The sequence below is a fragment of the Pimephales promelas genome, chromosome 11 (genome assembly GCF_988280905.1).
Source record: "Pimephales promelas chromosome 11, fPimPro1.hap1.1, whole genome shotgun sequence".
NCBI lineage: Eukaryota > Metazoa > Chordata > Actinopteri > Cypriniformes > Leuciscidae > Pimephales > Pimephales promelas.
This window is the reverse complement of record NC_142779.1, coordinates 9,314,915-9,337,150: the sequence shown is the minus strand read 5'-3', so window position 1 is coordinate 9,337,150 and position 22,236 is coordinate 9,314,915. Positions and strand designations below refer to the sequence as shown.

At 34.9% G+C, this 22,236-nt stretch overlaps 2 protein-coding genes and 2 long non-coding RNA genes across 4 annotated transcripts; 2 read left to right on the top strand and 2 right to left on the bottom strand.

Annotated features, from left to right (window-relative positions):
• Positions 1-454: 454 nt before the first annotated feature.
• LOC120460355 (uncharacterized) lies at positions 455-3,223 on the bottom strand. The gene is made up of 3 exons (XR_005617931.2): positions 2,308-3,223; positions 1,603-1,713; positions 455-1,428 (listed from the first exon to the last, which is right to left on the bottom strand). It is a non-coding gene; the product is annotated as an uncharacterized LOC120460355 (long non-coding RNA).
• Positions 3,224-4,276: 1,053 nt separating this feature from the next.
• On the top strand, positions 4,277-8,774 carry rrh (retinal pigment epithelium-derived rhodopsin homolog). The gene is made up of 7 exons (XM_039672152.2): positions 4,277-4,554; positions 5,528-5,718; positions 6,050-6,149; positions 6,278-6,431; positions 6,592-6,760; positions 7,673-7,851; positions 7,934-8,774. The coding sequence occupies exons 1-7, from the start codon at positions 4,428-4,430 to the stop codon at positions 8,037-8,039; spliced, it is 1,026 nt and encodes a 341-aa protein (XP_039528086.1). The 5' UTR covers positions 4,277-4,427; the 3' UTR covers positions 8,040-8,774.
• Positions 8,336-21,857, bottom strand: enpep (glutamyl aminopeptidase). The gene is made up of 20 exons (XM_039672148.2): positions 20,908-21,857; positions 18,379-18,520; positions 17,210-17,341; positions 16,969-17,089; positions 15,610-15,764; positions 14,238-14,351; positions 13,985-14,119; positions 13,834-13,899; positions 13,681-13,746; positions 13,274-13,434; positions 12,629-12,702; positions 12,395-12,531; positions 11,698-11,753; positions 11,414-11,564; positions 11,138-11,211; positions 9,748-9,852; positions 9,480-9,653; positions 9,091-9,231; positions 8,916-8,997; positions 8,336-8,799 (listed from the first exon to the last, which is right to left on the bottom strand). Exons 1-20 carry the CDS (start codon positions 21,531-21,533, stop codon positions 8,650-8,652), a joined length of 2,862 nt encoding a protein of 953 aa, XP_039528082.2. The 5' UTR covers positions 21,534-21,857; the 3' UTR covers positions 8,336-8,649.
• LOC120479551 (uncharacterized) lies at positions 12,686-13,439 on the top strand. Its single transcript, XR_005622943.2, has 2 exons — positions 12,686-12,774; positions 13,229-13,439. It is a non-coding gene; the product is annotated as an uncharacterized LOC120479551 (long non-coding RNA).
• Positions 21,858-22,236: the final 379 nt, after the last annotated feature.

Genomic DNA, 22,236 nt, shown 5'->3' with positions numbered 1-22,236 from the left:
CGTATTAAATATGTATTAAATGTGCTAAATTGAAACAACTTCAAGTATATTAAGTGTACTTTAATATGTATTTAAGTTCAATTTTAAGGTAATAGTAATATATTTTATTATATTAAATTGTGCTAAAATGGAACCATTTTAAGTACATTTAATGTAATATAATAGCACTTATTTAAAGTGTATTTTAATACACTTTAAATCGATTTTAGAAATACAGCATTAGTATATTTTAGCTTCACATTAATGCGTTCTAAGTATATTTTAAATATAATTTCAGCTTATTAATAATGTATTTGTAGAACAATATAGGACCCACTATTAACATATTAAAAATATATTTTTTCCAAAAACCATTTAATATAAAAATAATATATTTTAATGTATTAAAAATACAGTTAAACATTTTAATTCAACAAAACCCAGTAAAAAAATATTTCTACAAAACACACAAACACTCTTTGAAAGATAAACTTTAATGCACTACATCAGTAAAGCATTATGAAAACTAAACAAAATACATTAACATAAAATGCATTGATTTGCAGAGGTATTAAACAGAACAAAAAATAAATAAATAAATAAACTAACTGAAAGGAGTAGTTCACTTTAAAAAAAAAACTTTTGCTGATAATTTACTCACCCCCATGTCTTCCAAGATGTCCATGTCTTTCTTTCTTCAGTCGAAAAGGAATTAAGGTTTGATGAAAACATTCCAGGATTTTTCTCCATATAATGGACTTCACTGGGAACAAAACGGTTCAAGGTCCAATGGCTAACAGTCAATTTGTCGTGAAAGCATGAGAATTGCTCAATTGCGAGAGTCTCGTGCTGAATGCTTGAGAGTTGGCAGCCCTGACAAATCTTTTTTCAAGTCAATTCATTCATTTCGTTCGTTGAATGAACCTAATGACTCAGAAAAAGATTTGTTAATTTTGATGAACGAGTTTGAATAGGAGAGTTATGAACATGCATAACAGAACAGAGCATGGCGACCATTTGAGCTTATAAAACTTAAACGTTGTTTTTTTTTTTTTTTTAAATGACCGATCATTTCGCTTGATAAGACCCTTATTCATCGTCTGGAATCGTTTAAAGCCCTTTGAACAGTTTGCACAGAAACTGCCTTTTGGACCTTGAACCGTTTGGTTCCCAATGAAGTCCATATGGAGAAAATCCTGAAATGTTTTCATCAAAAACCTTAATTTCTTTTCAACTGAAGAAAGAATGACATGGATATCTTGGCATGGGGGTGGGTAAGTTATCAGCAAAAGTTTTTTTTTTTTTTAAGTGAACTAATCCTTTAAGTCAAACACAGTGAAATACAATAGCAAAAAGTAAAGTGGCCAAGTCGTGAGTAAAAAGAGAAGTTCGTGACTTGTTCAGTCTGCCATAGACTCTTTTGGGGACATCAGAACCACCGAGGGAAATCTGGAAAGAATAAAAAAAACAAGCATTAGTATAAACTTGTTCATTTATAATTCTAATAAAAAGCTGTCACTTTGTTACTTAATTCAGAACACTTACTGAAGTATTAATGCACAAAAGTCAGATATAATTATTATAACAAATAGGATTTTTCTTTATCATAAAGAATTTTCTTACCATGTCTGAGGTTTCAGGAAGACAGCTCAGATGATCTTGGGCTTGAGCTGAATGAACCTCGTTTCATGGACTCCAGGGCCTCTTTGAGAGATGATAGTATCCCTGGAAGCTCTACAAAAAAAAATAAAGTTGCATGTTATACAAAGTTAGGGCAGAACAAACACTAGTTTGTGTTCTTCATATATAATTTGTATTTTGTTTAAATGGTAAAACATATTTAATGAACCATTACTGTAACTTCCACGCTATTATTGAAGTAATTATTCATTATTAATAAAGACAGAACATTCTATTGAAAGTTACAAGTTGGTGACAGCTGATAACTTAGTAACTAATAATTAATTAGATTTTACTATGAATTAAATATCACAAATGTGAAAGTTTTATTAGAGCTTAAAATATATTATAATATTTAAAACACAAGAAGTTACTTAGGGACAATCAAGCCTGTCGTGTAATCACCATTAATAACCTTTTTTCTGAAAACACAGTGTGCAATGTTTTTATAGTTGCATTATGTCACTGTCTAGATCTATAACAATTAAGTTGATAGACGTCAATGGATAGACGTTAACTCGCTTTAGTGTCAAATCAACAGAAACGCCAGTAATCCACAGAACATCGTCATCAACTTCTGAAAATATTTGCTAAACCCAAAGTGAGAATAAAGCCAATTACACTAATCACTTAAACTAATAAACTTACCACCAAGAAGTAAGATCTTTTCTGGCAGTATCTTGCTCTGTCCATGTCGTGGCGGCGCAGCTCTGCGTTGTCCTCTTCACTGCTAAATTGTTCGCGGGAGCTGACGACCTGGTAATCTGCTCGTGTGTTCTCTTAATATTAGATCGGTGCTATCCACATTCACTAGGTCCGAGCCAGTGAAATAACAAAGCAAAATTTGGAAAATAGCTGCTACATGATTTCTGTTGAGATATCCGTCCGAAGCTAATGGAATACCACAGACAGTCAGTATCCGTTGTCCGCGCCCCGCCCAACATGTAAGTTCAAATGGCAGTGTGTGATTGGACGATTGCCGGCAAGCTTGTTTTGAAAAGATTGGCTCTGATTGGTCCAAATGAATGCAACTGGAAATATTAACTAACATCCACAAAAAAGAAACAACTCTGTTAATATAAACCTAACATGCTTTATAACAAGTTTTTTTATTCATTTTGACTAAACAAATGTAAGAGTCAAGCTTTAAGAAATTTATTTTGTTTTTCTAGTATGTACACCTGATCTTTTATGTTGATGTGTGCACGTACTGGTATTCACTTGTTTTGTGGAAAAGACTATTTGATTAATTAATGCAGAAGTATAGAAGTGCATTACTTGTTAGTCAAATTTTAGTGCTTTTCATAATTATAACAAATTAATTTAAAAAAGTTAAACCTAAAACACATAATATAAAGTGTGAAATACATATGCATTGAGTTAAGTGTTGGTAGTATTACAAAAAGTGTGGTAGTTTTTGGTATATTTCTTAAAAGCTTAACTGAGCACATATTTATAATTAAAGTGCTACTTCTAGTCTTTGTAGAAATATACAATTAATTTCGATACATGTTTAATTGCCTTCATGTTAGGAAGGGAATTAAAGGGACTTGACTTGAATTTTTAAACTTGAAGTGAACACAAAAATACTTTAATTTAGCAACAAGTATGCTTTCTGTAAATACACTAAAACTTCACTAAAACTGTGTTTGTTTTTAGCATATTTCTAAAAGTGTAATTAAGTGTATATTTATTATCATTGCGTTTCTAGTAAAACATTTTTAAATATAATTAAAATATGTTTGTATTTAGCATATTTCTTAAAAATGTAATTAAATACCAATGTACTTCTAGTACACTTTTTAGAAACATATTTAAAGCATGATTGTCATTAGCATATTTATTAAAAATATAATTAAGCACACATTTATTACCAATGTACTAATAATATACTTTTTTAGAAATACATTAAAAGTATGCTTTTCTATAGTGTATTTCTTAAAAGTGTATTTAAACATATATTTATTACCAATGTACTTCTAATATACTTTTTAGAAATACATTTAAAGTATAATTATCATTAGCATATTTATTAAAAATATAATAAAGCATACATTTATTACCAATATATTACTAATATACTTTTTATAAATACATTAAAAGTATGCTTTTCTATAGTATATTTCTTAAAAGTGTAATTAAATATATATTTATTACCAATGTACTTCTAGTATACTTTTTAGAAATATACTAAAATGCAATAAAATACATTTTTAGTACACTTTAAATAAGCATGTTGTAAATACAAATGTATTATAAACACACTATTTGTATTTCAAATATATTTTTAATACATTTAATACAACGTCTTTTTCACCTGGGTTTGCAATAGAAAAAAATTAATTTAAAAAAGATTATTTAACATAACTCAATTCGTGTCGTTGTACTGTGCTTATCATTTTTTTTGCTGCACTTTTGTTGTTTTAATAGTGAATTATGCTAATGACTTGTACTCCACATTCCAATAAAGCTTTTCTAGTGCATAGAATGAAAAGCTTTCATGTGCGGATTAGCACTGAAACAACGGTTTCTTCAGTCCTCACAAACCAAGTAGAAAACATAATTAGAGAACATAATCCAGGCCAATGCTTTTCCAGCCCTTCATTCCCTCAATCACCCCATAACCTTCTACATCCCAGCACACAGTTTTATGATCTCTTTATATAGGACGGGGGAGTCTGGATTTCATTTTTTAACTGCATGGTTTTGTTTAAACAGATGTTAATGTTAGACAGATCTGAAACCTGAGTGGTGTATATATAACCTATATGATTATGTGTGACGAAGAGATGACGTCTGGATTTCTAAACGCTTCAGCTGAGAACGTTTATGGTGAAAAGAGCGCTTTCTCACAAACAGAACACAATATTGTCGCTACGTACCTCATCACAGCAGGTAAATAGCAGTGGTTGTGTGTTTACCTTTTGTATTTGATGTTAGCAATTAGCTATGAACTGAACCTTTTAAATAAGTAGCCTAATTTAATATTAATCAAGTTCATAATTGAATAGCCTAATTTTTTGAATTGGCATATCTTCTCATTAAGTAAGAGTTTAGTAAGCCAGATGCCAAGAATCACTTGGTTTCTCCTAAAAATATTCACAAATAATTGGATAGAACATTTGTTCCAAGATTTTAGTAATGTTCTCAAAATGTTAGCATAAAAAATGTTAGGCCAAGACCAAGCATGGAACTTTTTCTCTCTCTTTTTTTATTTATTTTTTTTTTAACATTTTAGTTTGACGGTTCTCTCAAACTTAAGAACAAACGTTAACGTTTTTATAAACATTTGCCATGATGTTGATTATGGAACGTAGGCTATTTTACGTTTTAGATTAACAAAATTGTCTAATGTTCTGAAAAGGTTCTCTCAAAGTTTCGAAAAAACATTATAGTAGCCTAATGAAAATAGAACATTTGTCTGATTAAATTCAGGACAGTATTTTTAAGCATTCCTTGAAACTGACATTTACAGATTCAGCCATCCAGTGTAACCAGCAGGGGTGTGTATAAAATGGGAAACTGAAACCGGGAAATGTTTTGAATGGACATGAAATATGTGTGTGAGCCAATATCTTTGTGTCCACAGATGTCTGAATAGTTTATTCAAAAATGAACAATTTTGTCATCATTTACTCATCGTCAAGTTGTTTCATACCAAGCCATTGACTTCCATGGAAGAAATACTCAACTGTTGATTACCAACATTCTTCAAAATATCACCTTTTGTGTTCAACAGAAGAAAGAAACTCATTCAGGTTTGGAACAACACGAGGGATGCGTAAATGATGACAAAAGTTTGTGTTTGAGTAAACTATCCATTTAACCTCCTGCTCTCCATTTCTATGTCTTTTTCTATCTCTACCAGGAGTGGTCAGTCTGACTAGTAACATTGTGGTGCTGCTGATGTTTGTGAAGTTCAGAGAGTTGCGTACTGCAACAAATGCTATCATCATTAATCTGGCTTTCACTGACATTGGTGTAGCCGGTATCGGTTACCCCATGTCAGCAGCCTCAGACTTGCACGGGAGCTGGAAATTTGGCTACATGGGCTGCCAGGTGTGCACCTACTACTTTTTCAATAAACACAATCATTTTGATTATATAATTAAGCTAAATTTAGTCATAGCTAAGTAGCTTTGTTAGGGGACAATGATGAGTATAAAGCACACATGTAGTTTTGCAACCTGAACTAACCTTGCATTTTATTTCGAATATTTTGACAAAATTGTTTCACTACTTTTTTACTTCTAAGACATAATAATGCCAACAAGTGCTAGATATAAATATTTGAGACACACTTTTTCATTAAATCTCATATTTGTTTTGCTTAATTCCACTTGTATACTTTCTTGCATAACAATAACAGAACGTGTTGCCTCTGTTACAGATCTATGCTGCCCTGAATATATTCTTCGGAATGGCCAGTATTGGGCTGCTCACTGTGGTTGCCATTGACCGATACCTTACTATATGTCGATCTGATGTAGGTATGAATCTGTCCATTTAACTGCCTGAATGAAATATGAACCACTAAGGACCGTCATTGACTTAGTGGAGGGTCAATGTCACTTATGCCAAATGCTGTAGGATATCTATTAATGTGTGTTTGTTACAGGACAGAAGCTGACAACATTGTCATACGCACTTCTAATTGTGGCTGCTTGGTTGAATGCTGTGTTTTGGTCAGCCATGCCCATCATTGGTTGGGCAGGATATGCCCCTGACCCCACGGGAGCCACCTGCACCATCAACTGGAGAAACAATGACGCGTGAGTGAATGATATTACAGGCCAGACCATAGATAACCATTTTATTCCTTTACCAATCTTTTATCAGTTTCACCACTCTGTAAAGCTTTTTTTCCTTTAGATTGTGAATCTTAAAAGTGGAGAGGGCATTACAAGTGGGACTAATCCTGTTTGCTTTTAGATCTTTTGTGTCCTACACAATGACTGTGATCACTGTCAACTTCATCATTCCACTGTCGGTCATGTTCTACTGCTACTACAACGTCTCGGTTACTGTGAAGAGGTTCAAAGTTAGTAACTGCCTAGACAGCATCGACATGGATTGGTCTGACCAGATGGACGTGACCAAGGCAAGCAAAAGTATTTTATTTATTTGTGCCATATTTCTCCCATTCACATGAGGGTAAATGGAACCATTAACTAAAACTATCAAAAATGATATTAAATACAAAAAGAGAAATTTTGTCATGGCACCTTAAAATAAAAATGGTTTAAGTACTAGTTAGTTAAAGCTAATTAGAAATATTTTATATAAACAAAAAAATTACTAAATGCAAACTGGAAATTAAAATGAAAACTGAGGGGATGTTTACACAAGATTATTTTCAATAAAAAACGAAAAACGTTTTATGCGTTGTGGCTGTTTTTGAAACTTTTGAAAATTGGTATAAAAGGCAAGTTTTTGAAAACGAAACCATTATCGTCTCTGTGTAAACTACAAAAAACCGTTAATTTGTGAAAACAGTGACATCATGCGCATGGAGTGACATCACCAACTACTGGCCTGGCATGCAGTACATCATTGTCGTGTAACATCCTAAAAATGTAAAAAAAAAAAAAAAAAAAAACAACAACGTCGGTGTTGTTAAAACGATCCCCGTTTACACAATTCGCAAAAATGTCAAAAAACGCTGTATTATGCTGCCAGACCAGTAGTTGGAAAAATTACGCACATAAGGAGTGAAGGCGTAAATGCACATGACGTCACCGTTTTCACAAATTCGTGTTTTTATTTTATTTTACAGAGACTATAAAGGTACGAGTTTCAAAAAATGCACTTTGAAACCCGTTTTCGAAAGTTTGCATTTTCAGGACCCCAAAACACATACAATTAATTCCATTTTTAGTTGAAAATGGTGCAGTGTAAACGGCCCCCTAATCAAAATATAAACAAATACAATAGGCTAATCGTAAATACTGCTTGACTGGTTTTGTGTGCCCTCTGGTTTTCATTAACTTGAATGCTTAATTGTTTTTTATAGATGTCCGTTATAATGATAGTGATGTTCCTGGCTGCCTGGTCTCCATATTCGATTGTGTGTTTGTGGGCATCATTTGGTGACCCTAAAAAGATTCCAGCTGCAATGGCCATAATTGCCCCACTCTTCGCCAAGTCCTCCACCTTTTACAATCCTTGCATCTATGTCATCACCAACAAAAAGTAAGGCCTCCTTGTCCCATCTTTGTCACTTTCTTTCTTTCTTTTTCTTTCCTTACTATTAAGTTGCATTTGTTGACTGCAGGTTCAGGAGAGCCATCATTGGAATGTTACGATGTCAGACACGACAGCGAATGAACATTACCAACCAGCTTCCAATGACAGTGTCTTCTGTGCCACTCAACCCTTAAATGAAGAGAAAATCAGATATTTAAACATTCATAAAACATCAGCGCTGGACGCTATCTGTCTGCTCCACTGTTTTAATACCACTAGGGCACGATTACGTTGCAGTCTCAGGCGAATGGAACATGTTCTTTTGCCATGAATATGGTTCCTGCAACTGGCATTGCCTTCTTTTAACCTTGCTATATCTAATCTGATGCTTGTTACATAATGTCTGCAACAAATCTTGTGAAATAGCTGTTCTTGATACTGCATGTGCTCAAAATGTTTTCATTTGAATAAAAACAGTTACACAATGATTCGTTTTAAAGATTTCTTTTTTATTTTCTTTATAAAATGTGCTAAATTGAAGCATCCTTTATGACATTTATTTCACATTTTACAGATAATGAATTTGATGTGTTCTGCAACACATTAAATAAAGAAAAAATGTACAGTGCCTAAGGATTTGTAATGCCTAAGAAAATACTTTTTTAAAACTGTTATGGCGACACAATCCAAGACTTATTTTGTCAGGAGAGTGGCTCTTGAGCTACAGTAAAGATTAATTTTCAAGCTGCCCTGAGCAATTCACTGACAAATTTAGTGGGGGGTGTGGGAAAAACTGTTCCAGCATTAGTCAGACACATTGTTCTCCAGCCAGACCCGGATCTCCTCCTGATTCCGTCGCATCCATTCAATATTGTTCTTCACAGTCTCTAATGCCTGCTTCCTGGGCATCTCACCTGCTCCTGCATTTGGCTTCAGGGCAAAAAAGTGCTCCATCTAAAAGGAAACCAATTTGTGACAGTCAAACACAAACACAAAAGTGCATTAAAATCTAAATCTACCAAGTAGTAAGCTAGTAGTATTCTTTTCCAAACACAGCCTTTGTGTCTCACCTTCCATAGCAGGAGCTCGGTGTTGTATGTACTAGTAATTCTGGAGGGCAGACGGCCCAAGTTCCTGTCATTGATAGAATATCTAAAACAGACATGAGATCATATAGAACAGTGTTATTTTCAATAAGACGAAAACCGCATTTCTCTGTTCCTTTCAACTGTTAGATGAACAAACCTGTTCACTAGGTAATCCCAGTTGAGGGTCATCCATTCCCAGGCCATAGTTTTGCCATATGTGTTGTGTGACACGTATTGCACTAGACTAAAAACATCTTGACTTCTCACAATGCTTTCATTTTTAGCGGCTTCAAGCAACCTGTTATAAAAGAAAGACATTTTGAACAAATTATTTATTGAGTGCAAGTTTACTATTACAAAGGCCCTGTGTTACACCTGGTATTAAAGGACAACTCTCAATCATGTAGTAAAGTGTAACTACGTCACCTTAAAGTAAAGTGTTACCCAAAACAATTTTCAAAAAAATAAATATGTGTAAGAATCACACACAGTAAAATCTATATCATGCATTTAACTTTAATTCTGCACTGGGAAGAGGGAGATTACCTATAAAGGAGAGTGACATTTTCAACCGAAGCCAGGCCGTAGAGCAGCTTGTCTTTCTCCTGGGCGAGAGAGGCAGAGAGATACTTCTGGAACATGATTTCCCAGCTCTGTTCTGATTTTGAGTTCCTCATTCCGTATCGGTACACCAACAACCGTAAGTTGACAGCCACACTGCTGCTCCCCAATCAGAAAAAGAGCCTCTTTGATACATTGACTCTGAGTGGACCACTTTACATCCTGTGAGGTATTTATGTATGAATGTGATTACCTAATTGTTCCTTCAATCCATTTATTGAAAATTTCAGAGGCTTGGTTGAGAGCTTCCTGGTCATTCATCTGACATGCAAGGCCTAAAATTGTCTCCCTCAGCAGCCTGTACAGGGAACGGAAAAAAGAAATTCAGGGAGGCGTTTACATGACACAGTTTTCAACTAAAAATGGAAAACTTTTTCTGTTTTGGCCGTTAATTTACAAGACAACAGAGTTTTGGGGGCCTAAAAATGCAAACCTTTGAAAATGGGTTTCAAAGTGTTGTGTATACTACAAAAACACACATTTTGTGTTCAGTCTAAATAGGCATGCGCAAGTACTTGACAGCCAAAACAACAAAGTGACATTGCAAACTACTGGTCCGGCATGCATAATACAGCATTATAGTTGCAGATTTATGGGAACATGGACCGTTTTAAGAACGTCGTCGTCCGCAAAAGTTTTCACAAATGCAAAAGAAAAACTTTTCTGCTTTTAGTACATTGTTGTCATGCAAAATTACACAAGGTTTGTTGAGATTTAACTTAAATATATATATATTTTTGATTTTATATATATATATATATATATATATATACACAGTATATATACAGTATATATCTTCCCTATTGTGACATTTCTGAGGAAAACGGATTCTCGAACAAGACAAAATGTAGGATGGGACTTAATTTTGTCAATCGGGAATTTATTTGTTACCATTTGCTATTCCTGTTATCTCATTTGAGTGACAGGTTGTCCCACCCTATATGCCAGTACACACATGGAGGGGAAGTAATTTCAGGGAGGGTAAGTAATTTGATTAATGATTATGAGGGCATATGAATTTAAAATTATGATATGCACCTGTGATAAATGTTTTATAATGATTAATGAATACTGCAATATTCCATGAAGAAGATAAGAAATGTCCATTTTGAGATTCTGAATTTCAGTAATCAAAATAGGTCATGTAACTTTTTGCATACATCATCAGATATTCTTTAGAACACAACTTGTGGAGCAATGTTGCGGTCATTAAAGCAAAGGGAGGATGAAACAAACACTTAAGTCTAAGACAATAAATTTTTTAAAACTTTTTCATCTAATTGTTATAAAAAATGTATTAAATCAGAAAAGAATGCAAATCCAATGTATATGTGCGTACATAAACTTAAACACACATGCATACTATTCAACGCATAGGCCTACACACAAATGCATATTCAGCACATGTACACATCACACACATACACACACGCACATGCTAAATAGTATGCATGCATAGCATTTAACTCTGAGGTTTACAAGACTGATAAATCCAAGAATGTGTCCTTGGCTTAGCCTGTGCTATTGGAGAGCTTTTTTAGTTAGTTCTGCCAAAAAAAAAAAAAAAAAAAAAAAAACCTCACCGCTCTGTTTGGTTCCCCACATCATTCCACCCAAGGTCTCTGGATATCTTCTGGACATGGTCACGGAAGAGTTTCTAAACACGATTTCAAACAGAGCATGTAAAAAACCAGAAGATTAAAATAGTAACTTCTTGCAAACATTTATATAAAGAATTTCAGCTATAAATCTCCCGCTTGGAATAAGACCAGATTTTAACATTTGACATGTTTATTTTAATTTTTTACATAAGAATTGTATTCATGCTCTGGATGGTAGTGAAGACTTTGGCATCCAACCTGGAATTTGGGGTAAAGCACTGGGTCATCAGCCAGCATATCTCTGACGTAGGAGATAGAAGCAGATACTCGATCCCACACAATGTACTCAGTTTCATTGGCCAGATATCTTGTTAAGTTGAAGGCATTTCCATAATTGACAATATCTGCCCTGTTAATGAAAGACAAAATGCAGCACCAAAGCATGACTTGACCATCAGTTGTTGTTGTTTTTTTTTTACTGTCAGCAAGTCGAGATTGAAAGCTAGCGTTCTGCAGTTGGAAAATGTTTTTTACGAACTTACCGTCCAAATGCAAATACATCATCAATGTAGCTGCTTCGGTCAGTAGCATCATACACCTGAAAAAAATAAAAAAATAAAATAAAAGATAAGATAAGCATCATTTGAGTTTATATAATTTATCACACTCTCTGCAGAACATCATTGCTCTGATTGGCCAATCGCAATATTACTCCGTCATCCGGGGTAACCCTGTCATCTGGCGTAGTCTCTCACAGGGGTGGGTCGTCCACCGCGGTCTGCGCATGGTTTGCGTACAATCTCATTTAGATTCAAACGCAATTGGCGCCATACAGCGTCTCAAGTATTGTCTGTAAGTATAAATTACCTCAGGTACAGAATTTATTTTACTGTAACATTGTTACAATGTCTTGTTTCTTGTTGTGTGCGTTATAGGGGACTACTTTTTTGCGTAAGCTAAATTTACCCTTTTCACAGACTTAACTGTTGTGATGGCGTTTTTTTTATATTTTCATTTTTTAATACATTCATAACACTGGATACTTTGTATTATATTACCTTTTCATCAAATTACCAAAAAATATTACCACTATTGTGGAGTTTTACTTTTGCTATTTGAGCAAATTGGAACACACGAAAGACAAAAATATTTAATTCGGTCTCTCACGACTTGCTTCCTTCTGAGAAATTCGGAAACGTGAAAATTATATTAATGAGAAAGAAATATTAATGATTATACCTCATGATCTGTGAAAAGTTGCTCAGCAATAGTGCTCCACACACTGTCGTGGTGATTTACTCGATAAAAGCCCATGTGGTCTTTGTTGACTTTGATAAGACCATCGGTTGCAGGGGAATATCCAGCAATGACGTCCTCTAAATAAACACAGGCCAGAAATTAATTACATTGCAGGAAACCTCAAACCTAACGTACTTCTTAGTGTCAAAAACAGTCTAAACATATCTTGTTAACCTGTTTTGTCAAATAAGAAAGAGCTGTTTTTGGAGTTGAGTGTTCTCCATTTCACAGGAATGGTCCATTTGTATCTGTGGGACAAGAGAGATCATTGTGAACTAATGAACTTTTCAGTGTGCCAAATGAGAGAAGAAGAATCAGAGGTGAGTTTAGTTCGTTATCTGTGTTCCTGTAAAGAATAACGATAATTATGGTGTAGTTTATTGGATGACAGATTAGATAAGGACGTATGTAAAGACTAGAGCAGTGCTTTTCAATTCATGGGGTGCTGTAAAATGAGTTGTAGGTTTGTTCTGATTGTTGACAGTAAGAATAAAGCAATTATATAATTAAGAATTCGATAGGCAAAATACATGGCCTTATTAGCTTTTAAAAGGAAGGACAAAAGCGCTTTCTGCGTTTTTTTGTTGTTGATGTCAAAGGCTGTGCTTTTGTTTAATAGTATTTTGGTGCAGATTCATCTGTCACTTGGCAGTATGGTGAACACAATCTTTGATAGTGTAAGCATTTTCTGCACATGCCATGTTACTTTTGTAAATTGTTGGGCCTATGTGGTTCATGGTAATTTTATTGACTTCCCGATGTTTTATTCCACAGAAAATATTTTGATGTAGAGAGATGCGGGAATGTCATCAGGCTCACCCCAGGGGAGTGGTGGGTTGGCTGGGGTCAGCATTGGGATCCAGGAGGAACCTGTTCTGGATGAGTTTTGCTTCAGTGTCTGTGATGGTCAGATTAAGAACAGGATAACCCATCTGCTTGGTCCATGTGTCCATAATGTCTGCCACAGGTAAGCCACTCTTCTAAAGTATGACCCAAAATATATATAATAGGCATATATCTAAATAGTGTGCTGACAAAAATGTGTTAAAAACATTAATTTATTTAAACAAATTAATGAGAGTTAGTAGACATGTAGTTGCAAAGTTACTTGAAAGTGGACTTTCCCATATTTTTCCCTAAATGTGTCACAACATGTGGTTTTATATATATATATATATATATATAAACATTAAAACAGCAAGGTATGACCAATAAAAGCTATTTACATCTTCCATGGCTTTCCAAAAGTCTGCAGTCTTAGCATTCTGGAAGAGGAAGTTTTTAAGATATTGCTGTGGTAAAAAAAGAAATAGGGTTAATTTAAGATAAAAGCAGTGTAGAATCATTGGAAAATTAGTGTAAAAAGTGAGACGCCTTACTCGACATCCATCCCTAAATGTGTCACGGCCAAGCAAGTCCTCCAGCATACGTAAAATAGAGGCTCCCTAAAGCAGAATGAGATTAGAGTGACCAATTCATAGCAAAAAGTTAATAGAGCAACATCACTACGTAAGGCATCACTGAATTTACCTTGTTATATGAGATGGCATCGAACACGGATGTGATCTCAGCAGGGCTGGACACATCCACAATAATAGGATGGGAAGAGAGAAGAGCATCATCAACCATGACAGGAAATACATCATTGATAAGCATGATGTCGCGCTGGGAACACAGAGGATGACATAAACATGACATCTAGCCTCAATGTGATTAGATGGTTTCAGAGAGATGTTGCCTATTTAGGAGTAGCTACATTTGAATGATTAAGGCATGTGCTCACCATTCCCCAGTCATCCTCAGCTTTTTCCACTCCCACATACTCAAAAAAGCTGGCAAAGCCCTCGTTCAGCCACAAGTCGTCCCACCAGTCCATAGTCACAATATTTCCAAACCACTGCAGATTAAAGACAGAACATGGGTCAGTTGTCTAAACTGCTTAGACTAGTCTATCTATTTTTCCAACGCATTCTCATCCCAAGGCATCATATACGACTCTTTTGCCAAAGCGTAGACATCCAACGCACATGGCACCCTTTAGCGTCAATATTACACGCTTCGGTGGTAGGTTTAGGTTTGGGGTAGGGATAGGGTTAGACCACTAGGAGGCGCCTTCTGCCCCATATATATCTGCTTCTCATTTGACGCTAAAGGTTGCCATGTGCGTTGGATGTCTACACTTTGGCAAAAGCGTCGTATATGACGCCTTGGGATGAGAACGGGCTCATTTTTCTGGTCCTAACTTTTGTTTTAATCAGTTACATAAAATGGTGGTTTGATCTAATTTGAATTGGAAAATGAAGACTGATTGCCTCTTGTCTAACTAGTCGGTCAAACTAAACTGTAGCTCTTAAGACACAGTATTAATATAGTGGCTAAGTTTAAGCAACTGGCCACAGTTCCTTAAATGGTAGACCCTAAAAACCTCATTCAGCCTTATATTGTTCCTGTAACCAGGCCTTTAATAAAAATGTGTTTATTCAAAGTTGAAAAGAAATTCAATACTCAAACTCAGTCAGCTGCAGTATAATGAAAGCTCAACAAAAAGACTCCAAGTGAATGTCTTTAAAAGGAAATAAGTTACAAATTGTCTAAATTACGTCATGATTTTAGACCATCCACGGTTTTTACAGTTCTATAATAATATGACATTTTTTAGCCCTGTGTAACTTCGGATTGTTTTTGGATTCCGCTTCCAACAACCTTGGACCTGGCCATAAAAAGATAATCTTATCAGTGTACAATGTGCCTGCAGTCATGATCCTAAAAAACATCACTACGTTGGATGTTTCTGAGAGGGTGTAATATGTAACTGTGTGATAGAAATCTTTATGGTAATCATATTTTTCTCTGTCAGTCTTGTTACTGTAAATCGGCCTGATAAAATTCAGCCTATTTGATGGAAAATGCAGTTACAGGAAGCAGTAAAATGAGATGCAGACTCAGTACAGGGTGTTCTGCCAAAGCCTGTTCTGAAGTGTGACTGATAATGTATATGCTATCGTCCTCGCTCTGCGCAGTGTCCGGGAACCTGTAGTGTGCTTGCTTTGATATTAAAGCTGCAGTCTGAACATGACATGCCAGGTTAATTAGCTTCACAACTCGTAATCTTTCCGTGATTACCATTAGACCGTAAATGTGATAGGGTTAGTAACCTGGTGAACAAGCTCATGTGCAATGACACTGGCCACTCGCTGTTTGTTGATTGAGGAGGACTCCTTCTCATCGAACAGCAGGTTGGTTTCTCTGTAAGTAATCAACCCCCAGTTCTCCATCGCTCCTGTCCCAAAGTCTGGGATTGCAATCTTATCTGCAGAAGAAACAGAATACATCCTATATTCCTGTCACAATATATCATACTGTAGATAAAGACTAGGGCTGTCAAATGATTAATCGCATTCAAAATAAAAGTTTGTGTTTACTTAATATATGTGGGTGCACTGTGTATAATTATTTTATATATATATATATATAAATACACACACATGCTTGTATATATTTAAGAAATATTTACATGTATATACTGTTTATACATTTATATATAATTTATATTATATATACTGTACATATAAATATTTTATATATAAATAATATTTTTTTCTTAAATATACAAGCATGTGTGTGTATTTATATATATATACAAAATAATTATACACAGTGCACCCACATATATTATGTAAACACAAACATTTATTTTGGATGCGATTAATCGTGATTAATCGTTAGACAGCCCTAATAAAGACATAATATAAATAAGTTTAAAAGATATCATAAATCAAGTTTGTAGAGCTGTTAAATCTTAGAAGGGTAAATGATAAAAAAAGTGTTAAAATAAGCTTAAATTCATAAGTAAAAAAAAAGCTTAAATTCAGTGAAAAGTACTAATATTTTCCTTATACCTGGCATTTAAGAAGATACACTTATACACTTATTAATACTTTCAGAAATATTTTAAAATAGGCTATATATTAAATTTAATGTTAAAAAATTCAAACAAATATCAATAATGTTTAATTTATAAATTAATCATAAATGTAACATTTTGGGGGAGTTGCACCACATGACGTATTACAACCTATAAAAAGTCAAATTGATTTTTTTTTTCTGTGTTGGTCACACCACATGCCAAGACTTACAAAGTATATTAAGTAACAAAACTGTTATAATATTTCTGTTTAGACAAAAAATCATAAAAAATACTGTCCACTTAACAACCAATTACTTAACAAGGGTTTCTTTTGAGAATTTAATTTTTTCCCCTTCATTGTGATATTGGGACAGTTTAAAATGAATATGAAAATAAATTTAAATTCATAGATTGAAAACAGGCTAATCATGAAAGAGTTGTATTCAAGTTATTATATGAATTGGTTTTATGTATTTTTTAAATAAATTAATAGATACAGAAAACATTGCACTATAAAATAAAAATTATAAGTAATAATTAATAATGATGATGAGACCACTAATATGATAAACAGTTAAATATTTTGAAAATGTATCTGCTGATTTACCAAGTTTCTCTATAGAATAGTCCATGTCAAAATACTCCTCAAAGTAATCAAATATGATCTTAGTGACATTTGCAGCATATGCAGTGGTTGAGATCTGCGAAGGCTGAGCATAGATCCTCAACTGTCAGGGGGAGAGAAAGAGATGAATAATGAAAATCCACAGGTTTCAGTGTTCCGACTGTTAGGAATTATTCAGTAAATCCTGGTTTAGAAGAACAAACAGCTAAAAAAAATGTCTTACTGGGATTCCTTTTTTCGATGTTCGCTCCACATATGTGAACTGGTGCACCGCAAAACATACCAGATAGGTGCTCATCTTTACAGATTTTTTAAAGGAGGTTTTTGTTTTTTCATCTGACACTTTCTCTGTGTTCTGTGAAAGAGAGCCAAAAGATGTGTTTAAAGGAATATTAACATCTAATATACAGTTGTGGTCATTTCATTATGATATAAATGTTTTTCTCCAAAACACATTGGCCACAATTAGTGCACCCCTAGAAATATATTAGAAGTGTATTCCCATTCATATTAAAAAAAAGAAATTAAGCACACCAGGGTGACTAGAAATATTCAATTATCCATAGGACTTGATTCACAGGATTCATGAGGAAACACAAAGGCCAAATTCCCTTAATCATCCAACACAATGAGTAAAACCAAATAATATAGTTCTGATGTGCATCAAACGATTGTTGAGCTTCACAAAATAGAAAGTGGCTGTAAGAAAATAGCTAAATAATTCAATTTCCACCATCAGGGCAATAATTAGGAAGTTTCCAATCAACTAAAGATGATACGAATCTGCTTGGAAGAGGAAATGTGTCTATATTGTCTATCAGGACAACAATCCAAAACAAACATCAAAATCAACACAAAAATGTGTCTCTGAGCAAAATGAAGTTTATGCCATGACATGTCCCAGTCCTCTAAACTGAACCCTATAGAAATGGAGTGGAGTAAACTGAAGAAAAGAAGCGACTATAGGAATCTGAAGGATCTGGAGAGATTCTGTATGGAGGAATGATCTCTGATCTCTTTTCAGTAGTTCTCCAAACTCATCAGTCATTATAGGAGAAAACCCAAAGCTGTTATCTTGGAAAAAGGAGGTTGCAAAAAGTTTTTAATAAAAGGGTGCCAATAATTGTTGGAGAAAAGCATTTATTTCACAATGTGATTTACCCCCGTTTCAATTCTTTTACTTCAATGAAAGGTTTGATTTTTTGCTAAAAGGATCATCAAAAGGATAAACAATGCAGATTTATATTTACAGTTTTTGGGTTCTCTAATAATTCTGACCACAAATTTATCATCTGATCAGATCCTCATTTACCAAAACCACACACTTGCACAGACTGATGGTACAATTCTAGGTTTAAAAGTTCAAGTTCTACAAACAGCAGGGGAATATACCTCCACAGGCATGTTGGACAGCGCTTCATATGCACTGTCATGGGTGATGGAGATTGTGTAGGTGGCTTTTTTGTTGGGCTCATCAAAACATGGAAAAGATTTACGAGCGTCTGTGGGTTCATGGTCTGTTGCAGCGATTTTCCTATAAAAGATCAGAGCGGGATTCATAAAAATCAAATAGCGGTTTACGTTTACCACATTGACCATGTGGGGAAAGCCCAACCACATTTTCATTAACATCTAATCAAGTTTGATTATGGCTAAATTAAACTCTCTGTGTGCAACAAAATAGTTTTTGGTGTTCTCTGCAGTTTTGCCCTTGCAAATGCTATAAAATAATATTAAAATTTATATTGATTCACATGCTCAATTCCTGTGTGATTTTTCAACATCATAGATAGTAAAGACTTTGTTGATTATGATATGATAGATGATCACCCATGATGCATGATACGAGTTGCTATTTCATAACATTAGGAATGCCATTCCTATTGTAAGCTTTGTTAACTGTTAGTATTTCTCAGATCTGAAACTGAAAGAAAAAAAAACTGAACAGTGCAATACAGTGCTAAAATCTATATTACTTCATGATCAAATAAGCTTTAACAGATGTAGATATCTCATTCTTGGCACCTTTCTGCTTTTGCTCCAAGAAATGAGTTTCAGATCAGTTCAGTTCAAATTTCACACCATTCCCAAATCAGATCAAATGTGACCCTACTTGTTGTAGCATTGTTAAATAACATTGTAATCTCTGTGGGATGTTCTACTATTTTTGATATCTCCCTTAGCGACTATAATTCAATTCTCTTTGAAGCAGAGGTCTCTGACCTTCTTATACAAACCGTGGGCTAAATTCAGACATTCAGTCCTGTCTCGTGTTATCTGTTCCCGGTTTACAAATAGCAGCTGAGATGTACAGTAATTGTGAGGAAAAAGTTTGATAAATAAGTTGGCATGTCATTTCTGGGACGTGTTGTAATATGGTAAAAGGTAATTTGCATGATTGGCATCTCACTGTTGGAGGCAAGCAGTAAATCTCAGGAAGTTTTTTTCACTGACACATTAATAATCAGGTTAACATCTAAAATTATTGCAACAATAATAGGTCACTTAGAATTCAGAGAGATAACCTAGGGTCTACTAAACAAGCCAGGTCATCTAAAGTTTTGGGTAACAAAGTTGCTGATAAAACAGTGCTGATAACAAAAAGTTTACCATTTGGTGTTGCCTGATTGTCCTGACATGGTCATGATTGAAAGCTGAGGAACTGTAACATCCTTGTAGAAGGGCCTGCTACTATAGTAACTATTACAGCGTTATAAAAAAAAGATCCATAATTAAATTTCATCACGTTAAACTTTGTGCAGAGTTGTAAAGTGTAAATGTATTTTACTATACGCCAGTATTGTTTTGTGGAATTTGTACCTTACTCGAGTACTACTAATGAAACTGAAAAATGTAGTTTCTTTATATACACTTTTTACTCTATAATTTAATTTAGACTTATTTATGCAGGTTCTCACAACATAAATACAAGCTTACAAGTCAATAAATTATGCTCCAAACTGATATAGTTAATGAAATCCATTTTAGTATAAACTGTATTTGGAAACAACATTGGTCATTCAGCCTCAAGAAGAAAAATCTCTATATAGCATTGATATACCTAAAGCAATGGATAATTGCTTATATTCAGGTATATAATAATATACCTAAAGCAATGGATGAACTTGACTCACTGATCAGTCTTTAAATAATTACTGATCAATTGTTTTTTCTGGTTCTTTTGGAAATCGATTGTCGCTTTGGTGCCACCATGTTCAATCACAGTGTTAGAGGGATATTTCACCCAAAAATGTATGCACCATCAAGTTGTTTCATACCTGTATTTATTTATTCTGCTGAATACAAAAGAAGATATTTTGAAGAATGTCAGTAACCAGACAGTTGATGGACCCCATTGAATTCCATAGTGTGGAGAAAAAAAATCATCTTTTGTGTTCAGCAGGAAAAAAAAAATCATACAGGTTTGGAACAAATTGAGAGTGCTGTAAATTATGACAGAATTTTCATTTTTCGGTGAACCATCCCTTTATATTGTTACAAAATATTAGCATATTAGAATCATATATGAAGGATAATGTGACACTATAGATTTGAGTAATGATGCTGAAAATTCAGCGTTACCATCACATGAATAGATAAAATTTTAAACTACATTAAAATTTAAAAATTTGTTTTAAATTACAATAATATTTCACAAAATTACCGTTTTACAGTATTTTTGAATGCAACCTTGGTGAGCATAAGAGGCTTCTTTCAAACACAATAAAAAACAACTATTGAACAGAAGTTTAAACTTTTTCGCTTTCAATAATGTTTGATTTTATAATTCATTTAATTGTAACAGCACACATACTTTCAAGTATAATTTCTCAGTACTTTTCATACCTCTGGCCTACGCATAATGACTTATTACACCACAATTTTTTTTTTTAATTCTACAATAGATGTTTTGAGGCTTACTTGGTAACTTCATTCTCCTGATATGTGGTCCTGTAGAAACCAACCAGAGAGCCATTGAGCCAGCCCTGGAAGTGAAGAGTGAGGACGTAGTGCTCGTCTGTACCAGTGACACTAAGCTGCTCGGCCGCCTCTACCACCACGTACTCCTGCGGCTTGTACTCAAAGCATTCCTTCACCCCGACAGAGGTCAAACCGGATGGGCCACTGCGCTGTAAAGTGGGCACCGCGGTGACAAAAGTCTCTCGGATGTGGAGCCACAGGTGCTGACTGGGCTGAGTGAGGTTCAGATGGATGGACACGCTCCCGGTGTAAGTATCCGTATCGAAGTCGGGCTCCAGATGCAGATCATAATGTGACGGCACCATGTAGTCAGGTAAGCGGAAATTGTTCCATCCGCCATTTGTGTTGTCGGATGGCTTGCAGGGACCACGGTTATCTGGCGGTGTTGTTGGTGATGGCGTTGGAGTTGGTTTGGTTTCGTCTTCGGATGAGGAGGTCTTCTGGCTTAAACCAACTCCGAGCCCCACGGCAACACCTGTCACGATGACGGCGGCGCAGATGATAGCAGCATGCTTCCCACGGATAAAGTACCGTTTTTCCTTCTTTTCGAACTCCAGACTTTCCATGGCAAGCCGTCAAACACAGACACAAGTGTCAGAATGTGTACAAACACTCAAAGTTCAGAAAGTCCGAACACTCTCTCCCTGTGAACCCACACACACACTATCCTTGCACTTCCTTTTGCCTCCAAAGAGAGGAAACAGCTGTGTCTGATTCCCAAATGTGTGTACATAGGCAGTCCAACACTCAATCATGCAGGGCAGCCTGTGGGAGGCTCAGAGGTTAAATCAGGAGTTAAGTTTCACCGCCCTCCAAAAAATTGCTCTGATGTCTGTAATGTCACAGCCACGCGGTTGTCAATGCGTTCACTGAGGGAAGTGATTGTCCTCCCACTAAAGGCAATACGTAAGGGACAAGGGCTGAATTTGTACCGCCCTTCAGTTAAACATAAATCAACATATGTTAATCAGCAGTCAAAAAGGAATGATCACAAACAAGCATCTGAGAGAGAAAAGTGGGGGAGGGAGGCATAGGAAAGCAAAGTAACATGGAAAGAGTTATTATGAGGAGAGGAAGAGGCTTAAGGGAGAGAACTGGGGAATGTTATGAAGCTGACACGGTTTTGAGTGACTGAACAAATAATATACAGGATTCAAAATGTAAATAATGAACAAATTTGTCAGAGATTAAAGTTTACAGTAGGTAGATGTGGTCCTTTATTCAGTCCATCATACGATCAAAAGGGACAAATGTGATCAGAGACCTTAA

Coding starts and splice junctions, on each gene's coding strand:
- rrh (XM_039672152.2), top strand. CDS start 4,428: ATGATTATGTGTGACGAAGAGATGACGTCTGGATTTCTAAACGCTTCA. Junction 5,719..6,049: donor TTGGCTACATGGGCTGCCAG/GTGTGCACCTAC, acceptor CCTCTGTTACAG/ATCTATGCTGCCCTGAATAT. Junction 7,852..7,933: donor TATGTCATCACCAACAAAAA/GTAAGGCCTCCT, acceptor TGTTGACTGCAG/GTTCAGGAGAGCCATCATTG.
- enpep (XM_039672148.2), bottom strand. CDS start 21,533: ATGGAAAGTCTGGAGTTCGAAAAGAAGGAAAAACGGTACTTTATCCGT. Junction 11,754..12,394: donor AACTTTTCACAGATCATGAG/GTATAATCATTA, acceptor TATTTTTTTCAG/GTGTATGATGCTACTGACCG. Junction 9,654..9,747: donor TGGATTGAAGGAACAATTAG/GTAATCACATTC, acceptor ATTGGGGAGCAG/CAGTGTGGCTGTCAACTTAC.